The following is a 19,698-nucleotide window of genomic DNA, read 5'->3' on the forward strand; positions in this document are numbered from 1 at the left end:
CTCTTTTTTTAAATAAATTTATTTATTTATTTGTTTTTATTTTTGGCTGTGGTGGTCTTTGTTGCTGTGCATGGGCTTTCTCCAGTTGCGGCGAGTAGGGGCTACTCTTCTTTGTGGTGCGCGGACCTCTCGTCGTTGTGGCCTCTCTTGTTGCAGAGCATGGGCTCTAGGCATGCGGGCTTCAGTAGTTGTGGCACGTGGGCTCAGTAGTTGTGGCTCATGGGCTCTAGAGCTCAGGCTCAGTAGTTGTGGTGCATAGGCTTAGTTGCTCCAGGGCATGTGGGATCTTCCCAGGCCAGGGCTCGAACCTGTGTCCCCTGCATTGGCAGGCGGATTCTTAACCACTGAGCCACCAGGGAAGCCCTCGGTTCTCTTTTAACTTTGTGATTTTTAAAGAGAAATATTTAATTTTTATGCAGATACATATATCAAAAATATCCTTTAAGATTTCTATCTTTGGAGATCTTCATCCCAAATTATATAACCATCTCCTACATTTTCCAACATTTCTTTTGCTATATATGTATTTTGTCATTTGAATCTTCAATCCATCTGCTATTAATTTTGGTGTAAAGTATAAGTGATGTAGGGATATAACTTTTTTCCTAAAAGTTTGGCTAGTTACCTATTTATACATAAACTGTCTTATAGTTTCTACTGTAGAACGTCTTATTAATAAGTCCAAGCCAAATATAGAACAATACCACCTAAATGTCCAATGCTCCTAGGAAAAGAAAGCCCACTTTTAGTTAGGTACTATGATGAAAGATGGCAGTAAACTAAGACCACAGTAAGTCCTGTAGCCACAGGGTTGACATTCAGCCAGTGTGTACTTATACAGCCTTACCAATTGTCTCTAGCTGCTTCCAGTCTGATGGGTTTGTGCCCATACCTTATCGGTTGTTAATGGTTTTAAAATATCATCCCTTCCAGTAGGTGTTAGTTAAATAAAGCAAAGCAGAATAATCTTTACCTGATTCCTCAGTTTCTTTTGTTTCTGTTGTTTCTTCTATTTCATCATCAGACATCTCCATTTCTTCTTCTCGCCTGATTCCCATTAATTCATCATTATGTATGTTGCGAATTTCCTAAGGTTAAAAGGTATGCTTTTTAGGTGGGAAAGCCTTGAAAATGTTGAGGAAATAAACAGAATTAAGGACTAGGTAAAGCAGGGTCTTTTTAAACGTATAACAAAACTTCAGAGTAGTCTTAAGGCAAAGGCAAAGGCAAAGGCAAAGGCAAAGGCAAAGGCAAAGGGGCATGTTGAGGCTGAGGACAGTCTCAATACACAAAGCAAACTTTGTACACTCTGTCCTGCATAGGCTTTCTTTCCATACCCAGAGCTCTAGCAGCCGATGATTCTTGTATCCCTCCCATTTTAGAAAGTACCGTTGACCATGAAATACCTTCCACCTCTTACATGGATTTCTGGACTTTCCCTTAAGGTTCTGCCATGTTCACCTTCCCATGTCAAATCCTTTGATCTTGCTGCTTTCTAACCTCTTCTCTCTCCCTTTACAGTCTTACTCAACAGAACTCTTAATCAAACATTTGCAGGTTTAGTAGTTAGAGTAAAAATGAGCTGTCAGGACTGAACTCCTACCAGATCAACCCTTCTGTGGATAATATCTATATTCTGTGAACAAAAAAACAAACCAAACCAAATCCCTAACTACTTGATGCCATTGGAGAATGAACAAAAACAGGCATATTCTGAAGAGGAGCCAACACTTGGAAGAAGGGTGTGGGTCTTCCAGTTTTAAAGGGACTTTTAGTCTGAGAGCAGACAACAGCTAGCACCTCATATGGTGGCTAAATTTTAGATAGAAAATCCAAAGTCTTCATATCCTAAAGAAATAAAGGAGAGAGTTCAGGGCAACCACTGGAAGCCAATGGAAAGTGAGGAGGGGATCCCAGAAAGTAGGTAGCCAAAGAGAGAGGGATCCAAATTCTGTGTATAAGAACTGTACAAATTTCTGCATGACCCTTGAACCATGAAAGCACATGGCAGATTCCAAACAACCCAGCTAGGCTAAAAAACTGAACTGAGATTTGAGTTGCCATCTAAGAGAGACAATTTCTAGCTTAAATTCAATGAAGTAAATTGACCATTAAAACAAAAGAAAACAAAATCAACATTCTTTGAAAGAATATAACAGAATCCAAAGACTTAAAAGCAAAATATTCACAATAAGCAGGTAAAGCCCCCAGTTAATTGACATACCTACAAGAACTAGGTTGAGATGACCCATTTTCAAGAGAAAAGACAATCAACAGAAACCAAGCTTGAAATGAACTAGATATGGAAATTAGCAGAACAAGGAGTTAAAGCAGCTATCATAGCTATCTCAATGATGTAAAGGAAATATGTTAATAATGAATGAAAAGATAGGAAATCTTAGCAGAGAAATAGAAACTTTGGATGAGCTTAACAGTAGAATAGAGATGACAGTATACAGAGAAAGCTTAAAGAGAGAACAATACAAATTTATCAAATCTGAAGAACAGAGAAACTAGCTGGAATCACAGAAAGAGAGGAGAGATTAAATGATTCAAAATATTTGAAGAAAAAATAGTTGAGGATTTCTTAAATTTGATGAAATATATTAATCTATATATTCAAAAAACTCAGTGAACCCCAAGCAGAATATGTGTGGAAAAACAGTATGTCTAGGAACACCATAGTCAAGCTGCTGAAAATGAAACATAAAGAGAAACTCTAACTCTTTAGCTAACTAAATTTATTGTGACAATCATTTCACAATACATGTAAGTCAAGTCATTATGCTGTACACCTTAAACTTATACAGTGCTGTATGTCAATTATATATCAATAAAGGAAAAAAGAGAAACTTTTAAAAGCAGCCAGAAAAAACCAACATATTATAAACAGGGGAAAAACAATTTGAATGCTTTGATTTCTTTCAGAAACAATAAAGACCAGAAGTTAGGGAAACAATTCTTTAAAGTGCAAGAAGAAATAAAAATTATCTATTTATTCAGAATTCTATATTCAGAGAAAAATTCTTTCAAGAATGGAGATGAGATAAATATATTTTCAGACAAATGTAAATGCGAGTATTTGTCACCCAAAGACTTGCACTATAAGAAAAGCTGAAGAAAGTTCTTCAGGCTGAAGGGAAGTGCTACCAGATGTAAACACAGATCTGCAGAAAGGCATGAAGAACATCGGAAATGATTGAGATCACACTGGAAAAGTCACTTTTTCAAAAAAAATCAAGCATGAGAACTCCATTTTGGAACAGCTTGCAATCATTTAAAGGCTACTTAATGCCTGTCAGAGGCTCCTCAGCAGTGAGCTGAGAATTCCTTGCCTAGGTTAGCTGCACTTGGGCCATAATACAGAAAATGTGCAAAGCCGTCTGGTGAAAATTGCCTCCATTTAGGGAGATTATAAGTATTTTAAATGGATTTCTTAATAATTAATGCTACAGTTAATCACTATCTCAACTAATATTCTCCTTTTTTATTCCTTTTATCAGGAAAATTAATGATTTCTATATCAAGTTAAGTTTACACTAAATATAAATAAAAGTACCTATTAAAAAGTGAGCTATTCAGTGTTATCACTGAGAGTTAAGAAGTAAAGGAAAAATAGAAGAAATAGAAAATAGAAATACTACCATAGGATCCCTCAATGTGCTGCAGAGGCATTACTTAAAATAGAAGAAAATAATGACTTGTTTGAGAAAAATGAACTTTAAAGGACTGTGTCAAGAGAGACATTTGCTATGTCTTATTGCACAGAGAGCAATAAAGGAATTGCCATTTCTAAGAATTCATCCTTTCTCAGGAGTCTGGATTTCAGTTATCAAAGAGCTGTTACTGGAAAGGTGATCATAATGAGGTTTGACACTGGCAAATTCAAATATTGTACAACTTACTTCATCAGGAAAAGCTGTGGCTCTCCTAGCTGCCTAACAAAAATGTAGACTGTCAGAGGGTATAAGCAGAGACCAACTCTCAATTCACAAACATGTTGTCTAACTCTGGGAAAGTTTAAATTGTGTTTCTCAGAAGAGTAAATTGTGTTCCTTCTAGGGAAATGTCCCAGGGCCGGAAGATCTAACTGATAGCTAAGACACGCTCTGTAGCTGCTCAGCATCCGCAAAGCATCTTTTCTGCTTCCAGCTGGGCAAGAAAGCATAATCTCTTCTTAGAAGTATAAAATGTTCAATAACTAAGTAATACAGCTTATCTAGAGATCTTTCACACCTTCAAAAAATCCCTAGAAAAATAACGGACCTATGGGCAAATTTTACCTCAATGCCTCAAAATACTTCAGAAACAAGAGTTACCAGTTCTTTTAGCTGATAATGAAATGAGGGTAAGAAAAACTAGGGAGAAGCTTGCTCTAAGTATTCAGCAGGCAGGCAAAGTGGCAGAGCCCAAAGCCCTCTAACTAGACAATCCTTCTTAGCTACAGAGAAACTAAGGTCCGTACCATTACTTTTTCTGTAAATATCGATACTAAGTCACATGAATGGAGATAACGCAGAGAGAACAATAGAGGCTATAGGATACTATACTGCAATAAACTTAAGGTGAGCGTTCAGTAAATGACACTACCTCTAAGTAAAGCAAGTGAGATTTTAATTCTTTGAAAAGTAAAGCACTTGATATCTAAGATGCCTATTTTCTATATTCTCTGGTGGATCAAAAAAGCTCTACTTTTGGAATCAAATCCTAACAAATACCTTCAGAGCGAAGGACTAAAAGGTGGCATTTACCTAAGGAAGGCATTCTACCTAGCTTGGACACAGGAGCAGGCAACAGGAGGACTTTGAGCCACTGAAGTGCAGGCAGCAAGAGAAATAGCTGCCTCCCAGATCTGCCCCTTTTCCCATCCTGATAGTTGGATCCAGTGCTGAAGCCAAAAGAGTGGCAATGACATGGAAAAACATTTTCCAGAAATTTTCATTTGTAATTCTCTACCTGAAATTGACTGGGTCACATCACTGATAGAGTACATAAAAAAAGGTAAGATAGCCTTCCTAAAGTTTTGATACCACACTATTGCCCACAGTAGACCTGTGATATTTAATCTAAACAGTGAACTGTTAGTGACTTCTCAAAATGCATTATAATGCCTTTAAGTCTATTCTAGTGGTAACTTTTTGCGAAGCTTAGAAATTCGCATATTGCTCCACAATGGAGGACAAAGCACTTTTAACATAGAATAAAACTGAAACCCTAGACAGAGGAAAATGCTGAAAAGAATCATTTTTGTACCAGCTGACATTTTTGATTTATCATAAAGTAGGCAAATCATAAATTATTGAACGTTAATTATCTAACTATATAGTTTCCAAAAAATTTATGTGGACTTAAATTCATCTTACTCATGTTTTATGATAGAAACATGACTATAATAAAAGCAAAGTTCCTTATGAACTGTGTAACAAAATTGTACTTACCCATACTTTGAAAATTAACAGGATACTCGGTGGGGAATGGGCCAGATGAAGGAATGGAAAGGAGCAGAGGATAGGAAGATAGCTCCTACACTTACACAGAAATTTGATTCTGAGATATCATTCAAGCCAATGAAGCAAAGCACAAACACAGGCTCTTAATCAATGTCCATTGTATGCTACATAATGGAAATACAAATTAGGTTGATCCAAATTTTGTTAGCATGGGGTTTGATGGCTGAAAGCCAATAGCTAGTGTTAGTGCAAATGGGTCCTAAAACGAGGGTATGCAGATAACTTGAACATCTATCTGCAACCAGTTCTTTGGGGTTTGGAATGATAGGCCTGGAAATCTAGAAAGTTATTTTAGCAATCACAGTATTTCATTTCATGAGAATGCTAGTACGTAATCACCATGTACGCTTTCTTCTGGTCCAATGGTATAAAAATCTCACATTAGGGAGAATGCAAGGGAGTTTCTTTGTGCCTACTGCTATGGCTCTAGCTTCTTAAATGCCATCCAAAGTTTAACTTGTAATCTAGGCCAGGATCTCGGTAAGATAAACACACAGGTTTTGAATGATTCTATAGAAAAAGAGTTCCCACAACACAGCACTATCAGTAAAGTCACTGTAGATGCTAACTTTTAGTAAGGGGAGGGACTTCAGCCTTCTCTTATTTTTATTACCTTTCAAATTGTATCAGCAGGAGCCTCACACACATGTAAATCAGGAAAGTAAACCAATGAAAAAGACTCATTATCAAACTAGTCTGCTTGGCAGATGCTACCAGGGTGAGTGCCTTAGCTCCCTGAAAGTGGGGACTTTTTCTTCTTACTTTATAACTTCTCTCTCACCAGAGTGAGACAGTGTCTGCTGCTGGAAGCATGATGACAATGAGACAAATAACAGGTACCTTGTGATGCGAGGAAGTCACCAGCTGGCTTATTCCCTGAGGCAACTGGTAGAAAAGGTTCAATGTCAGACCCTTCTACCTTGATGAAACCCCTAACTTAGGAATTGTAGCTTTTATGCCTAGGTCAAGAAAAAGTCAGTTTAGTTGATTAGGTCACTGAGATGCTCTGATTCTCAGTGGGGTGCTAAGAGGCAGTCCCAATTTAAGAGGACAGTTTTGTCACTTTCTACAGGATACCTCCTTTTAGTCCTCAGAGTTGCCTGTCATCAAGTGAAAGTACACAGAGGTTAAAAGAAATTTAAAGCCATGATTTAAAGAGGTGCCAATATAGAGTAGAAGAAATCTTTTAGGTTTAGGGAATGCAATGGCAGAGAAAGGTCATGAGCTATGTTCCACTGTCAGTAGTTTTACTTATAAAGATTGAGGTATTCAGGGTAGACCTTAATTTAGTCCAATCCAACAGGCAGGAAGCATTTTTCTGGGTTCCTACAAAGTCTACAAGGCATATCACAAAACATGTAGCAAGTCATGCCGGCCGTGTGCTTTATCCTCATCAGTGTGCCAAGGAAGCTCTACCTACAATATTAGGTGATAGGGTGTACAGCTCTCAGCTCTCCACAGCTCCAGAGAAATGTCCGGCTTACTGGCATAGCTATCTTTACTGAGGAGGTAATCAAACTCAAGCATATACCCACCAGATAGGTAGGCTTGCTATAACTACAGAGAGCCTTGATGAATAAAATTAATGGAGACTATTTTATTGCAAATTTGTTTACAAAAGGGTTGTGGCCTAGACAAGTCAGTTCTCCAACCAGAGGCTTCACTCCTCCCATGAAAAAGGAAATACTGTATCAGCAGGGCTTTCTGTAATGGGTGGGGCACTTCAAACAGCCTCTTCCACCCCCTAAAATGGATACATGTGTGCGTTGAAGGGAAGGTAGAGACTAATACTGCTTTGCTACAATTGGAAGACATATTGAGCATTTTTCTCTCAACTTTAATTTTTCTGAATTATTCAAACTAAATTAAGGATTTTGGATATTTTAAATTTAGGTGCTATGTGAAAAGATGCTCAATATCACTAATTTTTAGAGAAATGCAAATCAAAAGTACAATGAGGTATCACCTCACACTGGTCAGAATGGCCATCATCAAAAAATCTACAAACAGTAAATGCTGGAGAGGGTGTGGAGAAAAAGGAACCCTCTTACGCTGTTGGTGAGAATGTAAACTGGTACAGGCACTGTGGAGAACAGTATGGAGGTTCCTTAAAAAACTAAAAATAGAGCTACCATATGATCCAGCAATCCCACCCTTGGGCATATATCTGGAGAAACCATAATCCAAAATGATACATGCACCCCAATGTTCATTGCAGCACTGTTTACAATAGCTAAGACATGGAAGCAACCTAAATGTCTACCAACAGAGGAGTGGATAAAGATGTGGTACATATATACAATGGAATATTACTCAGCCATAAAAAAGAATGAAATAATCTCATTTGCAGCAACATGGATGGACATAGAGATTGTCGTACTGAGTGAAGTAAGTCAGACAGAGAAAGACAAATATCATATGATATTGCTTATATGTGGAATCTAAAAAAATGAACTTATCTACAAAACAGAAATAGAGTTACAGATGTAGAAAATAAACTTACGGTTACCAGGGGGTTAAAGGAGGGGGAGGGATAAATTGGAAGATTGGGATTGACACATACACACTACTATATGTAAAACAGATAACTAATAAGGACCTACTGTATAGCACAGGGAACTCTACTCAGTACTCTGTAATGGCCTATATGGGAAAAGAATCTAAAAAAAAAAAGAGTGGATATATGTATATGTATAGCAGATTCACATTGCTGTACACCTGAAACTATCACAACATTGTAAATCAACTATCCCCCAATAAAAATTTTAAAAACAAATAAATAAATTTAAGTGCTAAACGCCAACCCTCCCCTTGATCACTTTTGTTACCTTTTTAGCTCCCTGAGGGCAAAGATCATCTCATCCTGCATTGCCTGTCATGATACCTGAGACAGAGAATCTGTTCAGTAAACGTCTGAATTGAAATGTTGAATTTTGTTCGTTGGGCTCAACAACATGAGGTAGCCCTAGCATTCTAAAATCATTTTGTGCTACACTAAGATAATTGGTTCCTTTTCTGATCCAAATTATTATTTTTTTTAACAATTAAAAACTTTACTGGCTTTCTATGACCCTACCCTCCACTGGGCTGATGTCTTCAAGGATTTCTCCCTAGTGACTCATAGATCCCTTTGCTGAGTCAGAACTGATGGCTCAGAGACTGTTGGTTTATGAGCAGAGGTGGGCTTATCTTCCTCTAATCTCTCTTCACGGTTCTCAAATTGTTGCCACACAAACTATGTCATGTATTCTCATGAAAGACAGAGGAATGGATTATTATCTTCATTTTATAGATTAGGTAACTGAGGTTCACAAAGATTAAATGACTGACTCAAGACCACAAGGCAGTTTATACCAGAGCACAGATTGAAGAAGAATTTCCAGGCCTGAATTGACCACTTACTAGCTGTATAATTGTCTGTACATCGCTTAACATTTCTTTTTTTAAATTTTATTTTATTTTTGGCTGCGTTGAGTCTTCGTTGCTGCACATGGGCTTTCTCTAGTTGCAGAGAACGGGGGCTCTTTGTTGCGGTGCACAGACTTCTCACTACGGTGGCCTCTCCCGTTGTGGAGCACGGGCTCTAGGCCCATGGGCCTCAGCAGTTGTGGCACACAGGCCCAGCCGCTCCACAGCATGTGGGATCCTCCCAGACCAGGGCTCGAACCCGCGTCCCCTGCATTGGCAGGCAGATTCTCAACCACTGCGCCACCAGGGAAGCCCACATTGCTTAACATTTCTATGTCTCAGTTTCCTCACATGTAAAAAACGGACACTCTACTTACTTATTATTCCTTATGGAGTTGTTAATGATAAATTGAAATAATACTATTTCTCATTTATATAGCATTTACATTTTCATACTGTCTACATATCTCTTACCTCATTTAATCCAGGTGAAGTAATAAGGACTGAGAAAGGCTGACTAACTTGCTCAAAGTCACGCAGCTATAACGTTGTCAGAGCTGAGATTTGGATTCATGTCAACTCCAAGTCCAAGGTTCTTTCCACTACACCACATCTATTGAGGGGCTCGCATAGGTGAGCTAACCAATGTGAAAGTGCCTTATAATATGTAAGTTCCATACAAGTGCTATTTAACTATTAAGGAATATGACAACCTGCATTGATAGATATAATGGGACTGCTACTAGACTGGCAAAGAGGACTCAGAAACGAAGTTGAAAGAGTTGCTGCATACATAGATGGAAAGTGTCAGGGCTGGCTGGGTAAGGAAGCTACACATAGGAACAGAAAAACTTGAGGACTGTGTAACACCATTCCAAAGGCACACTGGTGTAAACAAACCTCCCATCTCGGTTTTTAATCTCAGATTTAGAATCGCAACCTAATCACATCAGATATGTTCTAGTGTTATGCTAAAAATGTCACTTGAGCACAAGCAGAGAGGTGTGTGTCAATCTTAATTTGAAATCAGAGTCCTCTGTTACCTTTAAAGCTGCCACCTATAAAGGTGGCTGAGTGGGTTTGATAAAGGAAGCTCAGAAATTTCAGTGCTCCAACGTAACACCAGGCAGCTTTCAGCCTCAACTGTCAAGATGCTCTAATAAATGTAAGACAGCCCTAATATTACTAACACTAGATGCACAGGTCAGTAATTATTGTTGTACCCAAGACTAGCTAGCTTAGGGAAGTAAACTTATTAATGATCGCGGCTACATTTTCACTACTAAGGTTTCCACCCAGCAGAATGCATTCAAGACAACATGTGCACATTTATTACCCTTTTGGCAGCAGGTGGTCTGGACACAATGACAGGCTATAGAACATGTCTCAGTGTTTCATTAGGGCCTTGTTGTGGCCATGGGAGCTTGGCACTATTTAATTCTAGCTAAACTCCAAATCAATAACTTGTTAAAGAAAGAAACTGTCCCCCTGAGGGGCTACCAGAGTAAAAAGTTACTAACCTCAGCTTGTTTACACCAAACGCTGATGTTTTTACGCTGGGCTTTTGTGAAGTGGTCCCAAGCCTTTTGTTTGGAGGCAGAATGGTACACAGCTACTATCTGCTCAACTGTAGCATCAGATCAATAGTTGAATCAGCATCATCCAGGGATGGCAAAAGAGAGGAGAAAAGAAATAAGAAAAGCATTAGGCTTAGTGTGTCTCCTACGACACTACTGGACTAGAGCTGTGCTAAAAAAAAAAAGGCTATGTGTGTTGGCATACCATGAGTTTAAAGGGGACGCAAAGGCAAAGATATCAATATACAGAAAGAAAAAATGAATTCTAGAAGGTTTAGGGTGAAATGGTGACTAAAGTTTTTTAATACAGGCAGTCTGTATTCATTCAGGCAGGAGAGGCAAGAGTCATGGTGAATGTGATTTAGCACCATTGACCCTGCACAACAGGACAGCAAGTGGTGAACTGTACCAGCTCCTTTTGACCCCTGGCTTCTTAAACTAGCCTTTCAGAATGAGCCTGGATGCTTCATTTCAATGGAATCCATCTTTTTATTATTCTGAGGTATGTTTAACCAGAAGCAACAAATCAAAACCTAAAATGGATGGGATCTATTTTAAGTCTACCTAGATAGGCTTGTTGACTGGAGAAACACAAGTTTTATGGAAGAATAGTGTGTAAGCACAGTCCTAGGGAGTAGTTTTTCAGGGTCGCTTAAAATGTCAAATGAGGAAATGTGGACAAATATTTGGGGGCTTTATCGCAATCAGTTCAAGAGAAGGAAAACTTAGTCATGACTTTTTTCTGGGGAAAGAAAAAAAGGACAAGATCCTGTGCCTGGCTAGGATTCAGAGATGTTATTTCTTTCTTTACAGCCCTGTTTGTACCCTGTCTACTAATGATTTAAGGATTTATATTCCCATGATGCTTGCTGCTCTCTTTTTCTATTTATTCTGAAGCCCTAAAAACATATGCTTTCTCTTCCTGGATTCCATGCCCATAGATACTTTCAAAATAGAAATGGAAAATGAAACAACTCCTCCTTAATCCCATTTATGTATCAGTCAGGTATGAGAAGAGTGGGCCATAACTGTTTAAAAGCAAAGTCATAAAACTGTACCTTTGTTCCTAACGTGAATAGTTTCTTACTCAAAAGATAAGAGTTCATAATTTTATAATACGGTGAACTAAAAACATTATTTGAGAATTTTTCTGCTCATTTAAGAGACCTTGGATAGGTTTGGAGTGGTACTAATTTTTGAAAATGTCTATTTCAGTGGCTTCCCATTCCCTTTCAGTGTCTACTGACATCCAGTAAAGGAAATGTTGAAGAAAGGAAACTAAAAACAAAAGGTAGAAGTAGCAAATTTGGCTTTTATTCAATTACCTTGGGAAATATAATTACATTTATCCCTAAAATGGAATACCTGAAAAGCATAATGATGCAAATCTGAAGCAAAGATGCTTACAAATCCTGATGCTACATTCTAACTTCAGCAGTGAAATACCGAATTTTCCACTGGAGCCTGAGGCTGCTTGTAACTTACTTTGAGAACAAGCGAAAGTAAAATCACAGGATTGTGGTCTAAGCGTCAGTGTTTCTAAGGAGCTGAAGTAGATATACCACAGAAAATGAACATAGGAGGTGCGCACGTGATTCCCATGAAACCAGAGCTCAGGCATTTGGCAATATAAGGAGAGCACAAGGCAGAAGAGGGCATTCCTTCTTGACACAGGATGGCTCTGGAGCCCTGGCTCCTGTGTAGAGAGAGTGATGACTAAGTGAAGTGCCCTCTCACCCTTCTGGCAGAACTATGACTTCCACTCACATTGAATGAGAATTCCAGAAAGGGCCTGCTTAAACTTCTCCTTTGCTTCTTCCATGTCTTTCTCATGGGCAGCTTTCTCATTCACTAGGCGGCGGACGTGGCTGTTGGCCGACTGGATCATGGAATAGAAGTTGTTGGCGCTGCGACGGTTCACCTCTCCTCGCTCAATCCAGGTAAGCAAGGTCTGCACGGCTTCTGAGAATTTGGAATCATCTGAAAAAAAGAGAATTTATTTTTAGAGTCATCGAAAGTAACCAAATCTCCATCTATTTTCCAAACATGCTGGCAAGGAGGCCACCATGGCTTTTTGGCAAAGGTTGTGAAATGAATTAATTGCAGAGGGCGAGGAACCATGCATGCACACGTGTGCACACACAGGCAGCAGGTGAGCAGAGAGACTGAAAGAATGAAAGATTCCAAAAGTAGGCAGATTGGTTGTAGTCTACGAAGAATTTTCAGAACAAGAGTATTTCTTCTTTTCTTAAAGTTTTCTTTACTGACATAGTTTTCACATATTGCAAATTTCTTAACCTCTGTGTGTGTGTGTGTGTGCATGTGTGTAATATATAAATTAGCGGTGAGAGAACTTCAGAATTCTACAATCTTATTTTTTAATAAGCACAAGTAAACTTGAGCCTTGAGCTTAACTTGCATTTGACTTTATCCTGGATCCATGGAATTAAACCTTTGGAAGGAGACTTAAGAAAGAGTTAAATGGCAATTCTTTAGGTATAAACACTTACATCTTTGACTTTTTGTAACATCACTCCTGCATCCAATCCAGCCCCAGGCCTTCCATTCAGTCCCAGTCACAATCTATTTTGATGTAATTCATTCTATTTCTACATTTTGCCACATCCTGTTTCTCTTGCCTGAGGAACCATCCATGTAGATTTCTACAGCTAGTTAGGAGTTACTCTCTGATGTTAAAATAGTAGTCTCTGGTTCAGCTTCCAAAGCCTCTGGTTCAGCTTTCTGAGATAGCCACTTACATATTCTGCTGTTAAAGACTCCTGAGAGGGAGAGTCCATTAGCATCCCATTGAAGGCCCACTGTAGGACTCCACATCCCTCTCTAGCCAGGAACCCTTATGTCCAGTGGAACCATCTCTCACTGTAATGTGAACTTCTTACCACTTGCCTTTGTAAGTGCAGATGTGTAATGAGAGGTCAGCCTCACCGTTATAGCAGTTTTCATTTCATTACTTACATACAGTCTTTATGTTGATGCTCAGTTTTTAAAAAATTATTGATGTATAGTTGATTCATTGATGCTTACTTTTTGCTTGAGTTCCACAAAACCAGCAAATTCATTTTTTTATAAAAATTCAAACTGAGCTGTTTGGTCTTATATGAACAGTTAAGTCTTGGACCTGGCATCTTACCAATGCTTTCAGCCTTTCCAGCTTTTCAAAGTGTACCATTATTTCTGTGTCTCTACTCTGGACTCTATGTTTCCTGCTTTTCTCTTACAGGAAGACAAATCAATCCAAACAAAGGATTTCTTTAACGTGTGAAACCCTTAGGCTATAAGGTGCAAACAAGTTTGGTGAATGAGACCTATTTGCAAAGGGGGAATTAGCAGCATCTTGCTGAGCCTAGAGCACAAGAAGCAAGAAAAATTCATACTGTTAGAGCTGGGTTGGTGTCACCAATAAGATCAATGGGACACCAGCACTCATCCAGTAAAATCAACCATACTCATAGAATGAAAAAACTGGATTTGAGCTACTAACACAGGAGACCAGGCAAGGCAATTAAGGTTAAATTAGCAAAATGGCTCTGAGAGTTAAGCAAGGGGAACAGGAATCAAAACTAAAGGGAAAGCAGTCTGATTTAGCAATGTCTGGAAGTCTCTGTAGTTACTGTGTGAAATAAATGTGTGATTAAAGGAGTCCTCTTTTAGTTGGTAGTAGCTACGTCTTTGAGTAATCTAAGAAGAATGTATACTGTAACTACTCTGGCCCTCCATTTTCTCATCTATAAAATGGAATTTGAGAGTTTTCTGAGGTCACATCAAGTTCTATTGTTCTGATTTATTCTGACTTAGAATTCAAAACTAACTTGCTATCCACAATGAAACGGGGTGGAGGTGCTTACAGGTCCCAAGTCATGCATGGATCACAGCTAAAATTCTCTGATGTGGAAAAGTGGGAAAAAAATGTTTCTTTCTAGTCACCTGATGTATGGAGAGAAAAAGTAACTTGAGACAGTTAAGGATCACAGACACAGGTGGGAGGGACAAATTTTTGGCTCTTGAATTACTAGGTACACCTTTCTAACTGCAAGGCTTCAACGCAAGAAATGCTTAGAATCCCTCAGTGGGAAATTCAAGGATAACTGTCAACAATACAAATATATTTATTACATTTCTCCAAAGAAAAGAGTTATTTTAATCACAAAGCTCGAGTGTTTTGTATACCTTTTAGTTTTTCAGCAACAATGCTGCATTCATGATCTGAATAGTGGACCACTGGAGGTGGGGATGGTGGGCGCAACCTTTCTTCTTCCATCCTTCTACGGTGGCGTTCCTCTCTTGCAAGCATACGCTGTTTGCATTCCCACTCATACAGGTCATCTCGAGCCTGTGCAAAATCAACATGAAGCCTACCTGTGTCCTTTTTGTCAGTGCTAGAGCCCAGGCGAATGCGGTAACCTAAGTGCACAAGAGGGAGAGAGAGGAGAGAACAAGAACAGCCCAGTGAGTGAGCCACTGTAAGTAGCTTTTCAAGTTCGGTACTTCAGATGCAGTCACAGCAGTTTCCAGGGACCACATAACCCCAAATTCTCTCCCCACTACTAGCAAGGAGAACATTAAAGACTTGGATTATAGTCTCTATCTCTGATAATAGTTTATTATTCCATGGTTGGGTCAGTCTTATTCATAGGACTTTCATTTCTCCATCTGCCACCTTACCTGTGACAGAGGGAAGCTCTGTGGGTAACTGTATCAAGAATAAGCTTTATGTGGCACCATGGGCTGGGAAGAATGCAAAAGGTGGCCTCAAATTGTGGTGTCTTTGGATAACTTCAAGAGTGTCAGTCATTCCGCCACTCAGAATTTTGATAAAATTTAGATAAAATTTAAATAAAATCAATAAAATTTTGATAAATTTAAATCAGCTCGACATTTCAATCCCCCAAATTGCTTCCTAGATGTATCTGGTGACTTGGAACCATTTTGGAGGGGGTGGTGGAATAGATATAACGGGGAGTGGTATGTGATCCAGGTGACATATAATTTTGGATCCTTAAAAAAAGAGGTAGTATGCTTATAGTATACTGGTATAGGACTAGGATTCAGATAACCAGGATTCAAGTCCACACCTCCACTTTTGGTGTCAGTTATAGCACCAAAGTTAAATCTCTCAACAAAAAAATCAAAAAAAATTAAGTTTTTATTAATCTTTTAAGTTTCAGAAGCTGAGCTAGCTGCTTCCACACACATTTATCTCATTTCATTCTAAGCACAAGTTTGCAGGGTAACTCCTGCCTTAAACAAGTAAAAATATGGACAAAATGTATGAAACAATAGTTTTTAAGACATTGGACATTAGGCAATGAAGACAGAGATCACTAAGAGACAAGAACCAAATGAAGTGATCCCTAAGATTTCCCCAGCTTATTGCCTGGAGAGAGTTTCCAGGCCTCAGCACAGGGAGGGGAACTCAGGCAAAGCATGGTGATCTCCCTGAGTTGAGGAGATTGAACTGGGAATCCAGGGAGACTATGGCAGACAGTTTGCATGGCAGGGTACTGGAAAGAAGAAAGCTACACAGAGAAAGAACTTCAGAGATCTGAAGAGGGTCCTCCCCTATTATGTAGCTCAGTATTGATGTCTATCTATGTGTGAATTACCTGAGCATTAGAGGTAATAATTCCTGGAGCTCATACAGGGCTAGGACTATTTCCTTTTCACACCAGCCGGAGGAGGAAATCTAATAATTCAGAGAGCATTGGATAGAGTAATCAAAAGAGTTTTGCCTTAGTGAGGAAAAATTAGCCCTAGACTAAACCCTGCTCTGGTTCTGCTGAATAAAACTTAAAAACAAGACCTAAAAAGATTAAAAAAATTTCAAGTTACTTAAGTGCATCCCAGAACAAAGGTCAAGAATACTTACAGGAATGAAAAATATTTGTCACCTGGTAAAATTCACAATGTCTGATGTTCAATAAAAATTTACCCAATATGCAAAGAAGCAGGAAAATCATAATAAAGATAAAAATCAGTCAACGAAGCAGGCCCAGAAGTGATGCAGATAATATAATTAATAGATAAGGACATAAAAACTATTATAGTTGGATTTCATATGCTTAAGAAGCTAGAGAAAAGATAGAACATATTAAGTAGAAACACAAAAGACATAAAAAAGAACCAAAATCAAACTTTTATAGATTTAAACTACAATGTCTGAGTTGAAAAGAAATCACTGGACAGGACCAATGACAAATTAGACATTGCAGAAGAAAAGATTAATGAACTTGAAGACATAGCAATAGAAACTATTCAAAATGAAATACAGAGAGAAAAAAGACTTAAAAAAATGAACAGAGTACTGGTGAGCTGTTGACAACTTCAAGGGGTCCAATATATGCCTAATTGGAGCCATGACTGGAGACAGGGGAGGGAATAGAAAAAAATATTTGAAGAAATAAGGAATGAAATGTCCAAATTTGATGAAAACTCAGATCTAAGAATTTCAATGAACCCCAAGTGGAAAACCATGAAGAAAATTATACCAAGACACATCATAATCAAATTTCTAAACACCAGCAATAAAGAGAATATCTTAAAAGCTGCCATAGACAAAAGACACATTTTATGTACAGAGAAACAAAAAGATAAGGATAACATCATATTTCTTGTTGAAAACAATGCAAGTAAGAAGATAGTGGAGCAACATCTGAGAGAGAGAGAAAAAAACTGTCAACCTAGAATCCTACACCCAGAGAACATATCTTTTAAAAAAAGTGGAATAAATTTTTGATACGTACAAACGCTAAAAGAATTTATCAGGAGCAGACTTGCACTACCGAAAATGTTAAAGGAAATTCAATTACAGGGAAAATGATACCAAATGGAAATCTGGATCTATACAAAGGAAGGAAGAGCATACAAAACATATGATTTCATTTATATGAAAATCTGGAAAATGCACACTAATCAGACAGAAAATAGATCAGTGTTTGCCAGGGGAGAGAACTGGGGAGGGTTAGGAAGAAGGGATTACAAAAGAGGCATGAAGGAAGCTTTTGGGAGAGGTGTACATACTCATTATTTTGACTATGATGATGGTTTCACAGCTGTATGTATGTGTCAATAGTATCAAATTGTATTTTTGAAATATGTGAAGTTCATTGTATGTCAATTATACCTAAATAAAGCTGTTATAAAGAATAATTCCCAGTCACACTAAAATATTCTTTTTAGAAAGAGGAAGAATAAATACATTTCATAAGTAAACTTTGCTAGGGCTCTTTAAAGTTTACAATGTACTTTCACACCCCCATTCATCTTATTTAATTATCTGAGCCATCGGAAAAATGGGGCTATTAATGATTACCTTGACTATTCTCCCAGGATTGTGGAGAAGATCAAATGAGAGGAGGAAATGAAACTTTTGCATAAACATACACAAGATACTGTGATGCTTTGAGGTGGTGCACTTTGTACAATGCCGGCTCCCAAAGGTGCTCAAACTCCAACAGAAAAAACAATTATGTCTACATTTCTAGCCCCTTTCTAAGGGATTTTTGTTTGTTTTAACCTCTTTCTTTTACAAAGTGGGAGAACAGCCATCCAATTCAGGAGTTTTCTAGCACGTGTAAACTTTCAGGGAGCAGGTTCAAATTTAAAGGGAAAAATTAGTTGTTTTCACATCACTGATTGCAATCTCCTTTCCTTTGGCAGCTGTGAGAATGTTTCCAGGTGGCTGTTACCAGAGAGCTGATTTCAATGACATTTAGATGGATACCTCCTGAGCAGCATGTCGTCTTTTATGTACAACTGTTCAGGGCTTTTCAAGACCTTTAAGTTTTTATTAAAATAGTCTATTGTGGAATGCTCTGTTATCATTGCTAAGGGCTATTAAATCTTCAGTAGTTGGATTTTACAGCACTTAGCAAATGTAAAAAGAGCATTCTACATCTGCCTCCCCTTCTCCTCTCCCATGTTACCAGCCTAATTTTTCCAATGCTCATTACCTTTTCTTTGGTCTATTGCAACAGGTATCTAACTGACCTCCTCTCCTCTTACCCATTTTTATACAGAGCGGTCACATTAATTTTTCAGAAACAATCTTCCTTGTTCAAGAATTTCTTCAACAATTCCCTATTATCTGAGAAGTAAAGACCCAACTGTTAAGCCTTTCAAAGTGTGCTGACGATGGATGTTTTCCCTCCTCCTTTCATGTCTACTCAGTACACAAACCACTACTTATTGTTTCCTTGAATGTTCATCAAAACCTACCACCTCTGTACCTTTGCTCATGCTGTATCTATGCCCCATTGTCCACATTCAAATGCTTTCTCTTTGTCAAAGACTTGGTCTAAATGCTACCTTTTACCTTGATAACCCCAGTCAGGAACCAGACAATTTCAAATTCTCGCTCTCTCTCTCTTTCCCCCTCCCTCTCTCCCATCCTCCCTTCCTTCCTCCCTTCCTCCCTCTCTCTCCTCTAAACTTCCATAACACTTTACCATACTTCTCGTACAGCACACATAACTTTCAAATGTCATTATTATTAGCAATGAGTGTGTCTTATCAGTGTCTTGAGCAATGCCAGGTGCTCAATGTTTCTTTAATGAATGTATGACTGCATACTAACCCTGGGTTCATTAAAGGGAAGAACTAGGTTTAACTCATTTTCTACTCTGTACAACATTTAGCACAATAGCTTACACAAAGGAGATGTCCAACAAGCGCCTGTTACGTGAATGAAGATTCTGTAAAATGTCTAGCACTTGGACCCAATTCTCCAAATTGTTAACCCTTAGGGAAGGGTTAGTAGTTAGGGAAGGAAGTAGTTAATTGTTCTATGCCCTTTCCAATTACTCTGTCTTCTGCCTTCATCTTTGTCCACTGCCCCATAAAGAAAAATAACAATTCAAATAAGCAAAGGATCAGCCATGAAACTTTATAATATTTACAAAGAAAATCATTCCAATTCCAATTGCCTCAGTCTCCCCAAATCTGAACTTTTACCAGGAACAAGTGACTTTATGCAGAGTAGTTCTTGCTATCTCCACTCCAACTACCATAGTATATAAGCCGCTATCACTTCTGGATTGGACTAATGCTATGGTTAGCTAACTAACCACTAGTCACCACACTTGCCCATACCCTTCAGTCCATTCTTTACCCAGAAGTGATATTTCTAAAATGTATATCAGATCACATCACCCTACTCCTTAAAATCCTTCAATGGCTTCCCATTG

The 19,698-nt window shown here is 38.3% G+C and overlaps 1 protein-coding gene across 3 annotated transcripts in view; it reads right to left on the reverse strand.

Annotated features, from left to right (window-relative positions):
- Positions 1-19,698, reverse strand: part of ENOX2 (ecto-NOX disulfide-thiol exchanger 2) — a 186,095-nt gene that overhangs the window by 26,300 nt on the left and 140,097 nt on the right. For all 3 annotated transcript variants that reach the window (XM_065900568.1, XM_065900567.1, XM_065900566.1), the window contains 4 exons: positions 14,684-14,917; positions 12,263-12,475; positions 10,439-10,545; positions 974-1,088 (listed from right to left, as the gene is read on the reverse strand). In XM_065900568.1, the coding sequence (XP_065756640.1) occupies positions 974-1,088; positions 10,439-10,545; positions 12,263-12,475; positions 14,684-14,917 (669 nt within the window). The remainder of the gene's footprint in view (positions 1-973; positions 1,089-10,438; positions 10,546-12,262; positions 12,476-14,683; positions 14,918-19,698) is intronic.

This window comes from Phocoena phocoena, chromosome X (assembly GCF_963924675.1).
Source record: "Phocoena phocoena chromosome X, mPhoPho1.1, whole genome shotgun sequence".
NCBI lineage: Eukaryota > Metazoa > Chordata > Mammalia > Artiodactyla > Phocoenidae > Phocoena > Phocoena phocoena.